This window comes from Tachypleus tridentatus, chromosome 1 (assembly GCF_004210375.1).
Source record: "Tachypleus tridentatus isolate NWPU-2018 chromosome 1, ASM421037v1, whole genome shotgun sequence".
Lineage (NCBI taxonomy): Eukaryota > Metazoa > Arthropoda > Merostomata > Xiphosura > Limulidae > Tachypleus > Tachypleus tridentatus.
This window is the reverse complement of record NC_134825.1, coordinates 140,117,754-140,135,644: the sequence shown is the minus strand read 5'-3', so window position 1 is coordinate 140,135,644 and position 17,891 is coordinate 140,117,754. Positions and strand designations below refer to the sequence as shown.

The 17,891-nt window shown below is 36.1% G+C and overlaps 1 protein-coding gene across 2 annotated transcripts in view; it reads left to right on the top strand.

Annotated features, from left to right (window-relative positions):
* The window catches only part of LOC143225641 (mdm2-binding protein-like), a 134,990-nt gene that overhangs the window by 103,809 nt on the left and 13,290 nt on the right, over positions 1–17,891 (top strand). For both annotated transcript variants that reach the window (XM_076455432.1, XM_076455439.1), the window contains exons 17-18: positions 5,678–5,780; positions 7,499–7,612. In XM_076455432.1, coding sequence (XP_076311547.1) covers positions 5,678–5,780; positions 7,499–7,612 — 217 coding nt within the window. The remainder of the gene's footprint in view (positions 1–5,677; positions 5,781–7,498; positions 7,613–17,891) is intronic.

The following is a 17,891-nucleotide window of genomic DNA, read 5'->3' as shown; positions in this document are numbered from 1 at the left end:
GTGGTGGAATCCTGCTTGCCACTTAGCACGGAAGGCTCAAAAGCGAGCCTGGGATACTTTTCGTAGATATCCCACACTTTCAAACCAGGTTGCTTTCCAACGGGCCCGTGCACATGCTAGGTGGGTAAGACGTCAAAGCCAGAAGGAATCTGGGATTAAGTTCACAACCAGCATATCTTCTACCACCAGTTCCAAGATCATATGGGACAGGATTCGAAAGATTAATGGACACTACAATTCTGTCCCCCTCTCGATCTTACTCTCTGATGGTCAGGAGGTGACTGATGTTCGGAACATCGCTAACACTCTAGGTGAAAGCTTTTGCCGGGTATCTAGCACTTCTGCTTGTTCCTCCACCTTCCTGGCCATCAAGACTCGGGCAGAGCGATCACCTCTTTCCTTTCGAACTGACTGTTTCTTTGACTATAATTGTCCCTTTACCCTGGTGGAACTAAAAATGGCTCTTCATCAGTCTGCCAGTACATCTGTTGGACCTGATGATATTCATTATGACATGCTGCACCATCTATCTCCTGCTTCTCTTGATGTCCTTCTGATTGTTTTCAACTGGATCTGGCAGGAGAATGTTTTTCCTGATGCCTGGCGCCAGGCTATTATTTTACCTTTCTCTAAGCCAGGGAAAGATTCCTTCAAACTACCGTCCAATTGCTTTGACGAGCTGTCTCTGTAAGACATTAGAAAGGATAGTTAATGCTCGTCTTGTTTGGTTCCTTGAATCAAACAACCTTCTCTCGCCCACCCAGTGTGGGTTCCGTAGACAGCACTCCACCACAGACCACCTAATTCGTCTTGAAACATCTATCAGAGAAGCCTTTCTCAACCGCCAACATCTTGTATCAATATTCTTTGGCATAAAGAAGGCTTACAACACAACATGGAGGTATGGCGTTTCGCGAGACCTCCATACATATGGGTTACGTGGCCATCTACCCATGTTTATTACAAAATTTTTAATGGACAGGAGATTCCAAGTTCGTGTGGGTTCGACACTTTCCCGTTCTTTTGTACAGGAACTTGGAGTCCCTCAAGGCTGTGTATTGAGTGTTACACTCTTCAGTATAAAGATAAATGCCATCACTGAACAACTCCCTCTCACTGTTGCGAATGGGCTGTATGTCGACAACTTTCACATCTCATGTCAGTCGTCAAACATGAGATATATTGAGCGGCAACTACAAACCGCCCTCAATTGTGTACGGAAGTGGACTCTGGCGAACGGCTTTAATTTCTCTCTCTTCAAAACTGTATGCATGCACTTTTGCCGTCGACGGGGTATTCACCCTGATCCTGAACTTCATATCGGTGAAGTTTTGCTGCCAGTGGTTCCGGAGACCAAGTTCTTGGGGCTTATCTTTGATCGTAAACTGACCTTTATACCACACTTAAAGCAGCTTCGAGTCAAATGCACAAGAGCACTGAACATCCTCCGTGTTCTATCTTCTACCAGTTGGGGGGCAGATCACTGTTCAATGTTAAAGGTATATCGTGCTCTTATTAGATCGAAACTCGATTATGGATCAATGGTCTATGGCTCTGCCAGACCCTCAGCCTTAAAGGTGCTGGACCCCATTCATCACCAAGGACTTCGACTCTGCACTGGGGCTTTCCGTACCTCTCCAGTTCAAAGTATATACATTGAATCTCATGAACCTTCTCTACACCTTTGCCGTTTGCAACTATCTTTACAATATACTTCGAAACTTCATTCCTTACCAAAGCATCCCACCTGGGAATGTGTTTTCTTTCCTTAGTGGGCAGTACTTTTTCAGAACAAACGATCTTCCATTGCTCCTTTTTATCTTCGCGTCCAGGCGCAATTGGATGAATTGGGTCTGTCCTTCGATAACATTGCAGAATCCACTGGTCAGCCCATCCTACCATGGCTTATTACCCCAAATGTGACCTTTCTTTAAGTCATCTGAGAAAAGCAGATCCTCCTGATTAGAAGTACCGTCTTTTATTTACTGAACATCTTTTGAACAATCTTTTCATTCCAATTTATATGAATGGTTTCAAATCAGGTGACTCTGTGGGCTCTGCCATGTTTTGTTGCAGTTTGGTGGTTGCTCATAGAATCCCCTCTACAACTTCTATGTTCACTGCTGAACTGTACACTATATCTTTTGCCATGGATCATATTGCAGCTGAGCAGTACTCCAACTGCACTATTTATACTGATTCGCTTAGTTCTATACTTGCCTTGGAATCGCTACACGTTAGCTCACATCCTATTCTCGCTGATATTCGAAACCGACTGGCCCATTTCTCATTAGCAGCTACTTCAATCCAGTTTTTCCGGATACCAGTCCAAGTTGGTATTCGCGGGAACGAGCTTGCAGACATGGCAGCTAAATGTGTCTGCTTCAGCACCATCACTCCTATGCCTATTCCGTACATGGACTATGGTGTTGTCTTCAAGACTCAGCTCCATGCCAGTTGGCAGTCCACTTGGAGTGAGCAACGTGACAACAAACTTTTTCAAATCAAACCCAAAATTGGACTTTGGCCATCTAGCTTCCGTAAAGTTCGGAAGGAGGAAGTTGTTCTCACTAGGCTACGCATTGGTCACAGTTTTTTAACTCATCGTTTTCTTTTATCTGGAACTGATGCACCAATGTGTAGTTTGTGTAACACTCAAATCACTATCAGCCACGTTTTACTTTCTTGCCATCGTTACAATTCTCAACGATGGCAATATTTCAAACACATTTTTCCCAGGGTCAGTCTGTAACATTGGACAGAGTTATTGGTGATGGTGACTCTGTCCACCTTCATAATGTTTTTAATTTTTTAATGGCCATTAATCATTTTAATCTCATTTAAGTGTTGCATATTTATTCATTACACCTTTTTAATTGTGGTTCCTTTTTTACAGTTTTAATCTCTCTTCTTCAATTTGACATTGGACAATGGCCAGAACATTAAATAACTCGACACCAGGACTGGAAAGGCCAACTTCAGGTGACTAACGCTACTGTTTGAACTATCCGTTTGAACTACTCGTTAGTCGTCCTGGCGAGTTGTTATTATAATTTTGCTGCATATCATTTCACACTTTTACTACTTAACTTTTTAGTACTGGCCATATTGACTCATAACCCGGAACCAGGACTGGAAAGACCAACTTCAGGTGACTGACGGTACTGTTTGAACTATCCGTTTGAACTACTCGTTAGTCGTCCTGGCGAGTTGTTATTATAATTTTGCTGCATATCATTTCACACTTTTACTACTTAACTTTTTAGTACTGGCCATATTGACTCATAACCCGGAACCAGGACTGGAAAGACCAACTTCAGGTGACTGACGGTGGTTTTTATACTTACCTGTTAGTCTTCCTGGCGCATTATGATCATTACCATTCTGCTCCAGGTAGTTCTTTACAACTTTGTTGACTGGATGTCAACATTGGTTTTTTATGCCATTTTCTGTTTTAATTGCCGTTTTGCTTTTATCTTCAATTACTTTTACAAATTTTACTCCATTTACTTGACTTTTATCCTTTTACTGGACATTTGGCTACTCATTATTACGATTTTGCGGAGTGTGTTTTAAAACTTTTATTCTTTTACATTTTGATAATAGCTGCTATGACACATAACCAGGAACCAGGACTGGAAAGGCCAACTTCAGGTGATTGACGGTGATTCTTGAACTTACCTGTTAGTCTTCCTGGCAGGTTATGATCATTACCATTTTGCTAGAGTAAATATTTTACAACTTTGAAGACTGGATGTCACCATTGGTTTTTACACAATTTTCTGTTTTAATTGCTGTTTTGTTTTTACCTTCATTTACTTTTACAAATTTTACTCCATTTACTTGACTTTTATCTTTTTACTGGACATTTGACTACTCATTGTTACAATTTTGCTATGTATCTTTTAAAACTTCTATTCTTTTACATTTTGATACTGGTTGCTATGACACATAACCCGGAACCAGGACTGGAAAGACCAACTTCAGGTGACTGATGGTGGTTCTTGAACTTACCTGTTAGTCTTCCTGGCGGGTTATGATCATTACCTTTTTGCTAGAGTAAATACCTTACAACTTCTTATACTCTGCCTTCTATCTTAACATTGTAGACTAGGTGTCAACATTGGTTTTATACTTTTTTGTTTTACCTTCATTTCCATTTATGTCTATTACTACATTTATTTATTTATTTTATTTATTTTTTTACATTTTTACCGAATGTCTGGTGCAGATAGCCTCGCTGCTTTGTGCCATAAAACACTAAATCAATCAATCAATCAATCAATTTAAGTTTGTTATTGTACTGCATTAAAAGATTCTAACATTAATGATTATGTGGAACTCTTTAAGCATGTAAATTCATTTCAAAACAGTATATCACAACATTTTTATGTTTTATAGTCAATCTCATGTAAGTTATTAACTTTACCGTTTTTAAAATATATTATCTGTCAATAATACACCTTAAGGTACTGTTGATGAACATATAATAAGTTTTATTAAACTAGTTCAGTCATAGAACTAGATGTATTAAACATATTAATAAGTTATCTGTAAAGTAATTTTAAACATTGTTTGTCAATTTAATATGTAAACAAATAAAAAGATTTTTTCAAACATATACAATTTGATTTATAACAGAAACTGTGTTTTTTGCCTGCAGTGATGTGTAGTAATAACCTTGTAAGTTATACATCAGCTCTCAAAAACTTTATCTTTCATTTTCTGTCTGTCAGTACTTTATGAAGAGAAGATAAAACTGCTATGTTAATTTGCTGTTATTAAGTATAAATGTTTTTATATTCACTAAAGATCAAATCATTCAATATGCAGAGAGAATACATATCTCTTATTCCAGTTTATTCCATTGAAACAGCATGAAACTTTCACTCATAGTTGATAACTTTGTATCAAGTATTCGATACTTTTCAATTCTCTGTATATCACAAGGTACTTCCATGTTTTTGTTATTTCTGTTAAACTATAGTGTAATTTAATAATTACAGCTGTTTATTTATTAAACAGTATTATTTAAAAGGCAAGAAAAAATATTTTATAATTTTAAACATCCAAGGTTGCTACAAATAATAAACTCTTGTTTTTGTTGCTGATAAAACAGTACCAGTTTCTAGTATCATGTATTATTCTCGGTAAAGCATGTTTTGCACAATAAAAGTGCTTGGCTATATCTTTTACTGTTGATGTAATTGTAATTAACTGCATTTTTGCTAAATGGAAGTGAAACTACACCATACATGTTTAGTCTTCCTGGATTTAAATCTGTTCCAGATATTGTAATTTGTTGTGTTGTGTGTAGTTTATTTGGATCAGAAGGGCACATTATTAATCTAGTTGTTTTGTTAACAGGCAAATGTAAACAGTCTTTCAACATCTAAGTTTTATTCATTTCTGTTGAATTTGATTTTAATTTATTTATTAGAGAAGTTAAGTGTTTTGGGTATGATAGTCTATATGAAATCCGTCTCATGATAATGTCCAGCATTTAATATAGCATTTAGGTTTTCCTATTGTAAGTAAATGTTAAAATTGTTTGATAACTTATGTGGTTTAGCATTTCTGTTTGGAATTAATCTCAGAGTAGCCTTGATGTATTCATTTTCATAGTAATAGATTTAATGCCATCAGTCTGAAAATTGTCATTTGAATCAATAAACAGGAAGATTTCTTCAAATGCTACTTCATTGCATCAATACACATTGAACTCCAGTTCCAGAACAAGTCTGAAAACGGACAGTGAACTCCCAGACAAACATAAAAGGGTACTTTTCATTTCAAATTTACTTTTCTTTGTATCTGTTCCTTTCAGAGTCACTAGGACACATTTGTAAGAAATAATTAGATTTACATTAGCTGTATAACTAATATGTGCCTGATTAATAATAATACTTTCACACTTTAATATAGCAGATTTGTATACAACATAATAAAAAATCCACATTTAAAATGTAATTGCAGTTTTAACATTTCTAATGTTTCTGCTTAAAGAATATCAGAATTAGATGATATATCATTACATTGTTAAGAAACCCTATGATCTGGATACTTTTAAAATGTAACTCTTTATTCATTAGGAGCAGACTGGAAATGACCAAATTAACCTAATGTGCATGGAACAGTGCATTGGAGAAGGAATGTTGACTTTACTTCCTCATGTACTGTGTGTATCTTCACAAAATGTGCCAGGCTTTTAGTCAAATGTACATGTCTGAACTGAAAATTCAAAGTACAATGTTCATCCTACAAAATGCATATTTACATTTTCTTTTGATATATGGTATCTGGTATTTACTCTCTTCTATAACAAACTGTCAATCAAGAAGATAGAATGAAATGAATAGCTGATACTTTTGAAATGAAAATACACACAAAATACCATGTTGAATGGCACTCTGCTAAATGCATGGCATGAAAACGTTTATCCTCACTCTTCATATTTAGGGTTAAAGTATGACAAAATATGGAGTGGCTTCATGGTTATGTAAAGCAGTCCGTCATAACAACATAAAAGTCTTGTGTTTAACTTTTAAATGAATGTTGCAGAAGTGACTAAATTACATTGTGTAATACAAAAGAAATAAATTGCATGATTCTCATAGGTTTCACTACTGAATGTAGTAGAGAAAGGATGGAAGCATGTTAGATAACTACTTTAAATATTGGTCATCCTTGTAGAATAAATCAATCTAGATCTTGGAATCTGTGACCTTTAATTAGCAGAATGCCTAACATATTAAAAAACTTGATTATGATGTATGTCATTTTAACTCCTGACCTTTCTCAGTATTTATTATTCATTAAAGATATTTTTAAATGTTTCATTTTAATCTGTTTAGTTCTTTCTACATTATATTTTATTATGAATTGATTTTCTTATATATAATTACATTATCAATGTCCATTATAGTTTCCTTTTATTCCTGTTGGAACGCTTAACATAAAGTAGTCACTCATGCAACATTTAGTTGATTTCTAATGAAAACACTTCTAATTTGGCATAACAGTTTACTTTGCATAACCATTATATCACTCCATCATATGTAATACTTAGCTTAGTTATTCCCAGTTTGATCCTGATGAAGAATGGTCTGCTTCAGTTACATGACTTCTTGGTTTTCTCTTTCACTGTTTTTTTAATTTTGTTTTCGTTTATTAGGCTTTGGTATGTAATAAATATGATGCATATTGGTATGTATTTGATGATTTTTAAATGTGTTATTTTGTCAAATAATGATAGTTTAGGGTTTGAAGTTCCTATGAACTGAATCTATCAGTTATGTGTAAGTGGATGAAACTAGACTGTGTAGAGTTTTATTGCACTTAGTATGTTTTCTAACCTGTATTTAAAACTTAGTCCCTCGTTTGCTGTTTATTAAAACTTGACAGGAAAATTTCTATTGGTTGCTCAAGTTGTTTCTTCTTTGTTTATTTTTCATACTTCAATCTTTCTAAATAACAGTATTTTTTATCTTTTCTGTAGAAACTTCGTGAAGCAGTTACTTGTGCTTTGGAAGCTAATGGTATCCCTATGACTCATCCTTCCTTTCGAGCATGTGGAAAGAAATTATTTGCTGTTTGCAAGACATTTGCTAAGGTATATTTTAACAACAGATAGAAGTTTCCAATAATAATTATATCTCTACAGGTTACACACTTCCATTTGTGTGTCCAGATCTTTTCTTGTAAACTTCTCAATCAAATGCTACAAATATCATATGGTTAGAAGGCTCTTTGTCTGAAAAGTCTGGCTTTTCAGTTCAGTGCAACAAATACGGTATACAATGGCATAATTGCATCATCATCTCTAGTGAATGGCTTTGATTTTAACTTATTTTTTGTGGTTTATGTGAAAAAAATTTGTTTCCAATTTTTCTCTTAAACAACATTTAAACTATGTAATTTTTAAAAAATGAATTTTACAATAAATACAATTTGTATGAGCTTCCTTGACTTATTTAGGTCTGAAATACATAGGCAGTTTGTTCAAAATTGTAAGCTTATCACTCTGTGAACAGACATTTTTGCATGTTCAGTCAGTTTTGCCTACATTGCAATTTTACACTTACTGTACTTTGCAGTAATTTATCTTTGGTTTGTTTCTTAGATTGCTGTAGATACCTTTTAATATCTTTTCTTTTATTAATACAGGCTTTATTCTTCATTTTTGTGAGTTTCTTTGTTTCAGCTCTTAAAACAAAATCATACACTAAACAGTCATAACTGTTTCATACTCTGTATGCTATTATAAATGCCATTACAATACTCTGTTGCTAACTATGTAGTTTTATTAAATAAAGTTATATCTACTGTGTTTATTTTACAGCATAAAAGTTTTTCAAATATAACATAATTTATCAATCTAATACTTAATGCCTACAAGAAACCATAGCTTAAATGGTACGCATGAAACAATACAATAGGAAAACTTCAAGGAAAGGGTGTGAAATATGTGGCTAATATTTTGCAGGTTTTGGCTATTATATATGTCCATTAAAATATAATAAATGGATGTGTATAATAACTAATTCATACAAATTAAAACATTAAATACAATGTCCTTAAAAATTAAGAAATTACAATAAAACATATTCCTTCTCCTCATGATAGCAACTATCACAATAAAAACTAAATAAAGAACAGAGATTTAAAAATGAAAATCCTATTGTCCAGGTGTTCTTTATTAGAAACTTCACTGGACCAGATTCTTCTTATTTGAAACATTATCAGTGTATAATAACTATTGTCTAGATGTTCCTCATGAAAAATATCAGTGTGTAACCCTATTGTCCTGATGTTCCATATGAAATATATCAGAGTATGTAACACTATTGTCTTGATGTTTGTTACGACAAGTATCATCATTCCTTATGAGAAATATTATCAGAGTCTAACTGCATTGTCGAAGTGTTATTTATGAGAAATGTTATTAGTGTGTGTAATCTTATTGTCTGGGTGTTCCTTATAAGAAATATTATCAATGTTTGCCCCTCAGTGTAGAAAAGATTCTGTCTTTTCAGCTTACTTTTGGTATCTGAAGGTCCACCCACATGTTTGCTGTGCATGACTACTTGAATTCCTGGAGATGGGTGTCCTTCTCAAGGTCAGTTAGCTGGTCTTCAGGGACTGAGGTTAACTTATTACCCACATTGGATGTTCTCAACAGGTGTTGTGGACTTTGTGTCTGATGCTGGTATTTGGGTATAGTGTCCACATAACCCTGACATTCCTGCCTATCCTTTTGATTTTGGCTCTGTATTACATCCTTTCATAGGGTTTCGTGGTGGGTGGGGTCAGATGACACCAAGCTTTTTCCAATAGCTGACACCTCTCACCTGTTTACTGCTAAGGTTAAACAACTCTTGAGCAGTAAGCAACCATCCTTGGAGGGCTCTAATACTCAGTCCCAGAATATAGTTGATAATATACCTTAATTCCTCATTTTACACTCAGTATCTGAAAAGTACTTTGAACAAATGTTGTTGTTGTTTTTTATTTAAAAGAAATTGGAAAGGTTTTTTGCCTCTCCAAAGTTCATTCAAAAATTAATATCTAAAAACATTCTAGTGAAAACATCAAAAGACCAAGACTTTGGGACATTTGTCTATTTAGGTTACTCCCCATGCGACATATTTACACTTGCAAAGATGGAATACTTCACCTACAGCCTTCTCATTTTGACATTTACTTCTCCACATTCACCTACATCTGTGAAGGCATGTTACACACATGATAAGGTTCAACTCTATATTACTAACCTACTCCAGTATTTCGAGTGCCATTGGTTTTGTCACTCTAAGGCCTCTTGCAATAGCTCTTTGTACTGCATCCTTTATGGTGACAAAAACCTTGAGGCAGATTTATGTGACCAGGAGCCTGACTGTATCAAGTGTGATGCTCCAACCCTTCCTATTCCTGTTCTTGTCCTTTGTGGGTCAAGGAAAAAGAGATACAGTAGTTGAGGACTGCAAACAAAATATCCTATTCTGAGAGATGGAAATGTTTAGCTTCCACACCATCAAAGATATACACTGATGCCTCAGTGGAGTTACAGTCTGACCTTTCTATGCCTCCTGAAAAGACTTTTTCATCTTCAGAGTTTATTGCCTTCTGTGAAAAAGGGAGTTGACAGGTTCATATTAACTCCTGTCTGTATCCCTACCTCTGTTCCTAGTGGCTCAAGGTGCAAAACCATTATATGGTCATGTGGCATTGTTAGTTGCCCAGCACATGCCCTCCACATCTGTGCCACTAACCACTTCACTTGAGGCTCTGGCAATTTGTCTCTCTTTGGGCCATACCATCACTATTTGTTCCATCTACCTGTTTCCAGGAGAGACTTACAATCAGTTGGACTTTGATGTTCTTTTAGATTAGTTTCCATCTTCCATTCTTCTCTTGGGGGATTTTAATGGACATGGCTCCCTCTGTAGCGATGCCAACATTGATGAAAGTGGTTGTTCTGTGCATTGTATGCTCTCAGGTCATAACCTTTCTATTCAGTGATTGTTCTTTTACATACATTCATACACCTAGTCAGTCTTTTACTGCAATAGATCTCTCTGCTCACATTCACTTTATATATATATATATATATATAGAGAGAGAGAGAGTGACCCATATGCCAGTGATCATTTTCCTATCACATTGCAGCAAACCTTGCAGATCAATGCCACTCCAACTCAACTCACATGTTACAGTATAAGTTGTACCAGACCATCTGGCCTACTTTCACTACATTCTTGGAAATTGTTCCTACTGTCATCTGTCTGTTATCTTTTAACGACTGTGTAGGAACAGTGACTGACTGTATATTCCAGGCAGCTGCTTCTGTATTTGTGACCTCTATACATTTTTTGGAGTGGAGTCTTGTCTGCCAGGAGACACAGAAACTTAAGAATATGTTTGGAAGACCTTCCAACAGTATCTCTCTATTTCTAATTGCATTATTTATCAGTGGTCAGGCATCAAAACCAGAAGGAATCTTGGATTAAGTTTCAGACTGGAATTATGCCTTCTCTTTTCCTAACATCTCTCAAACCATTCTGCTGTAGTTGGTCATGGTTCAATGGTTGCACATAGACTTCCCTTTGCAGTTTCTGTGTTTACTACTAAGATGTATGTCATCTCTCTTGCCCTGGATTGTATTGCAGCTAACTAGTACTTCGACTTTACTCTTCACATATACTCTTTTAACTGTCCACAGGCCCTGGAATTACTTTACGTGTGTTCTCGTAAAGTTAACCTTGACATTTTGAACTGCTTGATTCAATGTTCTTTATCATAAGTTAATATTCAGTTTTTCCAGATATTGGACCACATCAGCATTCAGGAAAATTACCTTGCCAACACCAAAGCAAAGTCTGCCTGCCCTGATTTGTTCCATATATGGATTTACAGTCCTGTGATCAAGGCTTATCTTTGCACCAATGGGCTTGGAGTGAAAAATGTTCCAATAAAATTTTCCAGATCAAACACACTATTGCTGTTTGGATGTGTAGTTTCAGCAGGGACTATAAGGAGGTAGTTGTGTTGACAAGGCTCCACATTAGTCACAGCTTTTTAATTCATCATTTTCTTTTTTTCTGGCACTGGTGCACCAATATGGTGCTTTTTTGACACTCATATCCCCATATCCCACATTTTATTGTTATGCTGTCATTATGACCTTGAGAAATGGTATACCATTTTAGACATGTTTACACTCACAATTTATCATTAACTTTGGACAGTGTCATTGTTTGTCTTCACTGCGTTTTAGAGTTTTACGGGCTATTGACCTTTTTAATTCTATTTATATTTTACTTTGTTTACATCTAACTATTGTATATCTTTTGCTGTTTTTATTGTCTTTTTTATGTTTTTCTCCCAAAAAGAAATGAAACAATTCTTTTTTCTTTACAAAGGGTGGTGCACTATTTAACATCTGTTTGGTACAGATAGCCTCGTTTCTTTGTGCATTAAATGCTAAACAACCAACCAGCTTTATCAGTGAGTGTGATCCTATTATCTATTTTTTTTCTATGAGAAACATCTTCAGAATGTGTATCCCTATTTCCCAGGTGTTCCTCGTGAGAAACATTATCTGTGTGTAACTTTATTGTTCAGATGTTTTTAATGAGAAATATTATCAGTGTGTGCAAGCTTATTTTCCAAGAGTTACTTATGAGTTTCAGAAAACTTATTTTTTGAGTAAGTAAATATATGTATGTGTTGGACTAAGAATTCTTCTAAGATGGGAGTCTGTGATTTGTAGGTGATAAATTAAAAAATAAATAAACAGCATACACTTCACTTGTTGTGAAAATTATATATATATATTTAGAACAAGTTAATTGTGTGTAGAAAAATTCCTTATACTATGTAGGACATAGTTATGTAGTCTTCTTATTTGTGTCAAAAGTCTACTAAGTCCTATTCAGTTGAAAAGCCAAATTATTTTTCTCCTTTTCTGCCACCAGATTATCTGTATATAATTCAATTACATTGGCACTGAGTTACTGTGGTTGTATTTTATCAAAAGTCTACTCATGCTTGTTCAATTATCAAGAGAGACCTTTTGGCAAGATAACTTATTTTCCTTATGTCTTACATAATTGTTAATCTCACTCTAATGTATCAACCATTAGGTCTTTAACTCCCATGGTAATTAACTTTGCATTTAACTGAACTTCTTCCCATGAGTTTACTCTTGTCTGCAAATTTCTGTCTCCTTGCTGCTATATATACTTCTATCACTTAGGCCTCTATCCTTAACATCAATGTGTTGTCAACACAACATACAATTCTTACAGATTATGTAACAAAACTTGTCTTAAATATCACCTTAAAATAATTGCTTTTCACTTTCTTGTTATGAAAAATTAAGCAATCATGAAAGTTTCACTCGCAAGATAAATTTATTTATACCAAACAGTCTTCTATATTTGACATAAGCCCCCCTCCTCAAGAGAAACATTTACAATATTTTTTTTTGCTGTACACAGAGACTGTTTTCAGCTCATATCTATTCATATGGTCTGCACCAACATTTACTGTTCCTTGTCTGTCTCTTCTTGTGTAGGTTTTCCGATAGGGCTTCACCTTGACAGGATATCTTGTTTTCTTCTTGATCTTGTGTTGCTTATCTTCTGTGATCTATCTGTATGCTACACAGTAGATCTTGATCCTCTTTCTTCTACTTAGCAATCATTTCTTCACTTAGGTTGACATCCAAGTGCTCTTAGGTCCAGCAGGTCCTTTTCTTATGTAACAAAGTCATTTTCATCAGTTTCTGCTTTTATGACAGCCACACTCACCATGTCCATTGTTGTTCCATCATCTTTCACTTTATAATATATTCTTCTTGAATATTGTTGTTCCATCATCTTTCACTTTATAATATATTCTTCTTGACCATTCCTGTACAGTGAAATGTCCTTTCTACTGTTTGGTGAGTTTGTTGTTGTTTTTAGGTAACATGATTAAAATCTTTTGTCCAACCTTGAAATGTTGACACTTGGCCTTCTCATTATCTAGCTGTTTCTGACTGTCCTTGAGTTTAGTTTCCTCATTATAACTGCTTTGATAGGTATAGTTCAGTATTCTTTTCCAGTCCTACGTTGTGTAAATTTCTTTCCATTTTGTATTGTGCTTGACTTTCTCATAAACAATGTACTAACGTTGCAATGGTGAAAGATCTCTCTTCTGCATTTCTTTCAAATGTTTACTACCTGATATTTCCTATCATTATTAAATCATATACTGGTACATATGGCCTCAAGGTCTCCTATGTAGTATAGAGTACCCAATCTTATTTTTACTATAAGAAACTTCCTAACTGTCCCATCAGTTAGCACACACAAGCAATCCTTGCTTGTCATCAGATCATGAGAAACTAGACTGGTTCTCACTGCTGCATCCAGTGTTTATTGGATCCTTCACTCTGTCTTCTTTGACACTTTCAGATATTGTAATATTATGATTTGTTGGCACTTTTGATACCTGTAACATACTTCTATAAATATTAGCACTCTTGATTTATTTGCTAACCTCAGCTGACTATTTGTCATGCACTAATCAATCATGGAATTGGTACTACCTTCTTGTTTGAATCTCATGTCTGTTTCTTATGGCAGCAGCATGTCAGTCACTCTTCTCTTGTTTCTTATTATCACTATTCCTGTAAAGTGCTCCAGCTGTTTTATGATAAGATTTCTACTGTTGTTTGCTGGTAATTGACTTGAACTCCTTTGCAATATTCTCATTTTATAACAAACATAGCATCTCTTCTGTTAATCTCCTGTCATTATTGAGAGACTTCTGCTTCTAGTCAGACACCACACTTTTGACTTTTACTAGATATTCCTAGACTTTCCAGTTATACACCCTCTACATTTTCTCCATGTACTATTCTGCCAGTGTGATCATCTTCTCCACCATTTTGGTGTTTTTTTCCTTTAGGGACAATGACATTTCAGTTGAGCATGTTATTATGAACTGTTCCTGTATTATTAGTTCAGCCAGTCCCTCAAAACTGTTTTCATCTTTGGCCATATGAGTCCATGTAGGGGAAGAGTGTTACTGTAGATATGCCACAAACTGAAATACAGTTTATTCAGTTTTAGATTCAACTTCTCTGAACTTCAAGAAAAACCCTTCTTCAGTAAGTTTATGTTGTTTCAGCAAAGCCACTTTTAATTTCTCATAGTCTGTGGCATCTTCAGACAGCATACTTGTATATACTTGTGGGTCTTTTCCAATGAGAAGTGGGATGAGACCGACTGCTGAATTCTGACTTTTAGCACAACATTTCAGGTTTTTCCATAAAAGCATCCATGTCATTTTTCTGATCATCAAATTTGAGCAGCTTGGGTTGGCTGGCCTTGCTTCCATTGTCATTCTCGGGTCCACCTTCTTACTAACTGATGAACTTGGCAATCTCAGTTTGTGCTCTTATTCTCTGTTTCTAATACCTTCTCCTTTTGTTCATTCTCATTTTATTTTATTATTTTAGTCTATTAGTGTATTGGGCTAAGAATTCTTCTACAGTAGCTGTCTGTGACTAGTTGGCAATGAATTCAACAAAATAAAGGAACAGCACACATTCAACTTGTTTTAAAAATAACATGTATATCCAGAGAAGTTAAACATATATACAAAATCCCTTAAACTGTGAATATCATATTTATATCTTGAACACTATATAGTTCTTTTCTTGTTAAAAGTACACTTAGGCCTATTCTATTGCTTTAGAATTCAGTTGATGAACCAAACTATTTTTTTCCATTTCTGTCATTAGACTTTCCTTGTTAACTTACATAATTTTTGAGTTACTGTGGTCGTATCCAGAACTTCAAAAATCATCTGTTCCTTTTTTGTATTTCCAAGAATTGTCTGCCTGTTGTCACATTTCACTCATGTTTATTCATTTACTATAGAACATCCATTGACAAAACAACTTATTCTCTTTTTCTCTTGTAAAACCCCTCTATGTGGATTCCTGTATGTGGTGAGGGGACCTCCCAGAGAAGGTTCTGTTCTTACAGTTTACCTCCTCTGGGATCTAAACATCCAACTGCGTGTTTGCCGTGCATGGTAACCTGTTTAAGGAGATTTTAAGGAGAATCCTGGTGGTTGAGGTGTTCAACTCCAACACACCACTTTGGCCTTGAATTCCTGTAAACGAGCAGTCTTGGGGTGGCCCCCCCAGAATCAATTGGCTAGTCCATTTGGGCCAGGGTCAACTGAGTACCAGCATAGGACGTCCACAATGGGTGTTGTGGACATTATGTCTCACACTGGTGTTCGGGTATAGTGCTCACGAAACCCTGGCGTCACTGCAGTGCCCTTAAGGCACTATAGTGCATCCCCTTGTAGGGCTCCATGGTGGGTGGGATCAGTTGGCACCAAAAAATTTTCTATTTATTATGAATACTCTTAAAACAAAAAAAATAACTTGAAACCATCAAGAAAAACCCGACTACTCAAAAATGACTACGCATTGATGAATCCGTACAGCCTAACTCACCACTTGAATCTGTCCTGCGATTTCTAATTTTACATTCCCTAAGTGACAAACCTCTAGGGCAGATGTTCCCATTTTTTATTCAGAAAGGTTTGCTGGCTCCCCTAAATCTGTAAAAAACTACATTTGGGAGACATCTTCATGGAAACATCTTCATCACAGCATTCCAAACTCCTGACATCAAAGGCCTTGGGAGACATACCCATTGAAGTTACTCCTAATTCCACTTTGAATACTTCCAGAGGAGTCACAGTTGAAAGAGATTTAAGGACTGTCCCTGAATCGGAGATCCTCGCAGGTCTCACCAGTCAAGGTGTAACAGCAGTATGCTGAATCTTCACTCAAAAAGATGGAATTCTGGAATCAACAAATGTTCTAATACTAACATTTACTGTACCACGTCCTCCCACCACAATAAAAGCAGGATATCTGAATTGTAAGGTGCGACCTTATATTTCAAATCCTGTACGATGTTTCCACTGTCAACAATTTGGTCATTCAAAACAATCTTGCCGTGGTTCATTGACCTGTGCCTGTGGTGATAAAGACCATAATACAACCGAATGCCAACTCGAACCACATTGTATAAACTGTAATGGTACACATCCTTCTTATTTTACCTCTTGGCCTAGATGGGTAGAAAAAAATAAGTACAACGTCTCAAGACAGTTAACAATCTCACTTACACAGAGGCTCGAAAATTATTATTACCTATTCCGTCCAGAACTTATGCTGCTGTAACCCTGTCTACTGCTACAGTAGGAGTCCAAATAGACCTTACCCTATCCCCTACACTATCTTCACCAGCAAATTTTAATGAAACACTTCCCAAAATCAACACAATTTACAAATTAGTGTCTCCTTCCATCTCTGTCCTGACCACATCTTCCAGTCATTGCTGAACTTCACCTTCTTCAAGTCAAGATGTTTCCATGGAGTCTCCCTCTCTTGACACCCCAAAAATTAAACAAACCACTTGTCCGCACCCTCAATCATTAGTACGTGTACCGATAAACTCAGATGTGACCATTCGAGCGAGAGCAGGATCCATCGAGGGCGATAGACCCACGTCCAATAAAGAAAAAAATGCAGTCGTAAGCAGAAGGACTCTTTACCGTCTTCTCCTCTGAAATAATTACACATGGCCACACTAATCCAATGAAACTGTTGAGGTTTCCAATCAAATGTGACTGACATCAAAGATCTGATTGACTTTTATCATCCCATATGTCTTTCTTTGCAGGAAACATTTCTACAGCCTCCAAATACAGTTACTATTTGACACTATTCATTATACCGGAACAACAGGCTATGTGTAGGATGGGGACATGGGGGAGTTGCATTGCTGGTTGATCAGCATGTGCCCACCCAGTCCCTGTCATTGACCACACCCTTGGAGGCTGTAGCCATCCCTGTCTCCATGGGTTGTACCATCACTATTTGCTCTCTATACCTTACACCTGAAACATATTATAATCAATCAGATCTTGATACCCTCATTGAGCAACTGCCAACCCCCATTTTAATCTTGGGAGATTTCAACAGGCATAATCCCCTCTGGGGTGGCTCCCGTATTAATATGAGAGTGCATGCCATAGAACATATGATTTTGAACCACAACCTGACTCTATTCAATACTGGCTGTTACACATATTTTCATGCACCTATTCAGTCATTTACAGCTATAGATCTTTCTGTCTGTTCCCCTTTGCTACTCACTCACTTTTCCTGGGAGGTTGACATCAATCCACGAGGTAGTGATAATTTTCCCATTATCTTACGAGATTGGCCCGTGATCAATTGAATCCGACCCATGTACCTCAGTGGAAGTTGGTCCAGGCTAACTGGCTTTCTTTCACTACTCTCTCGG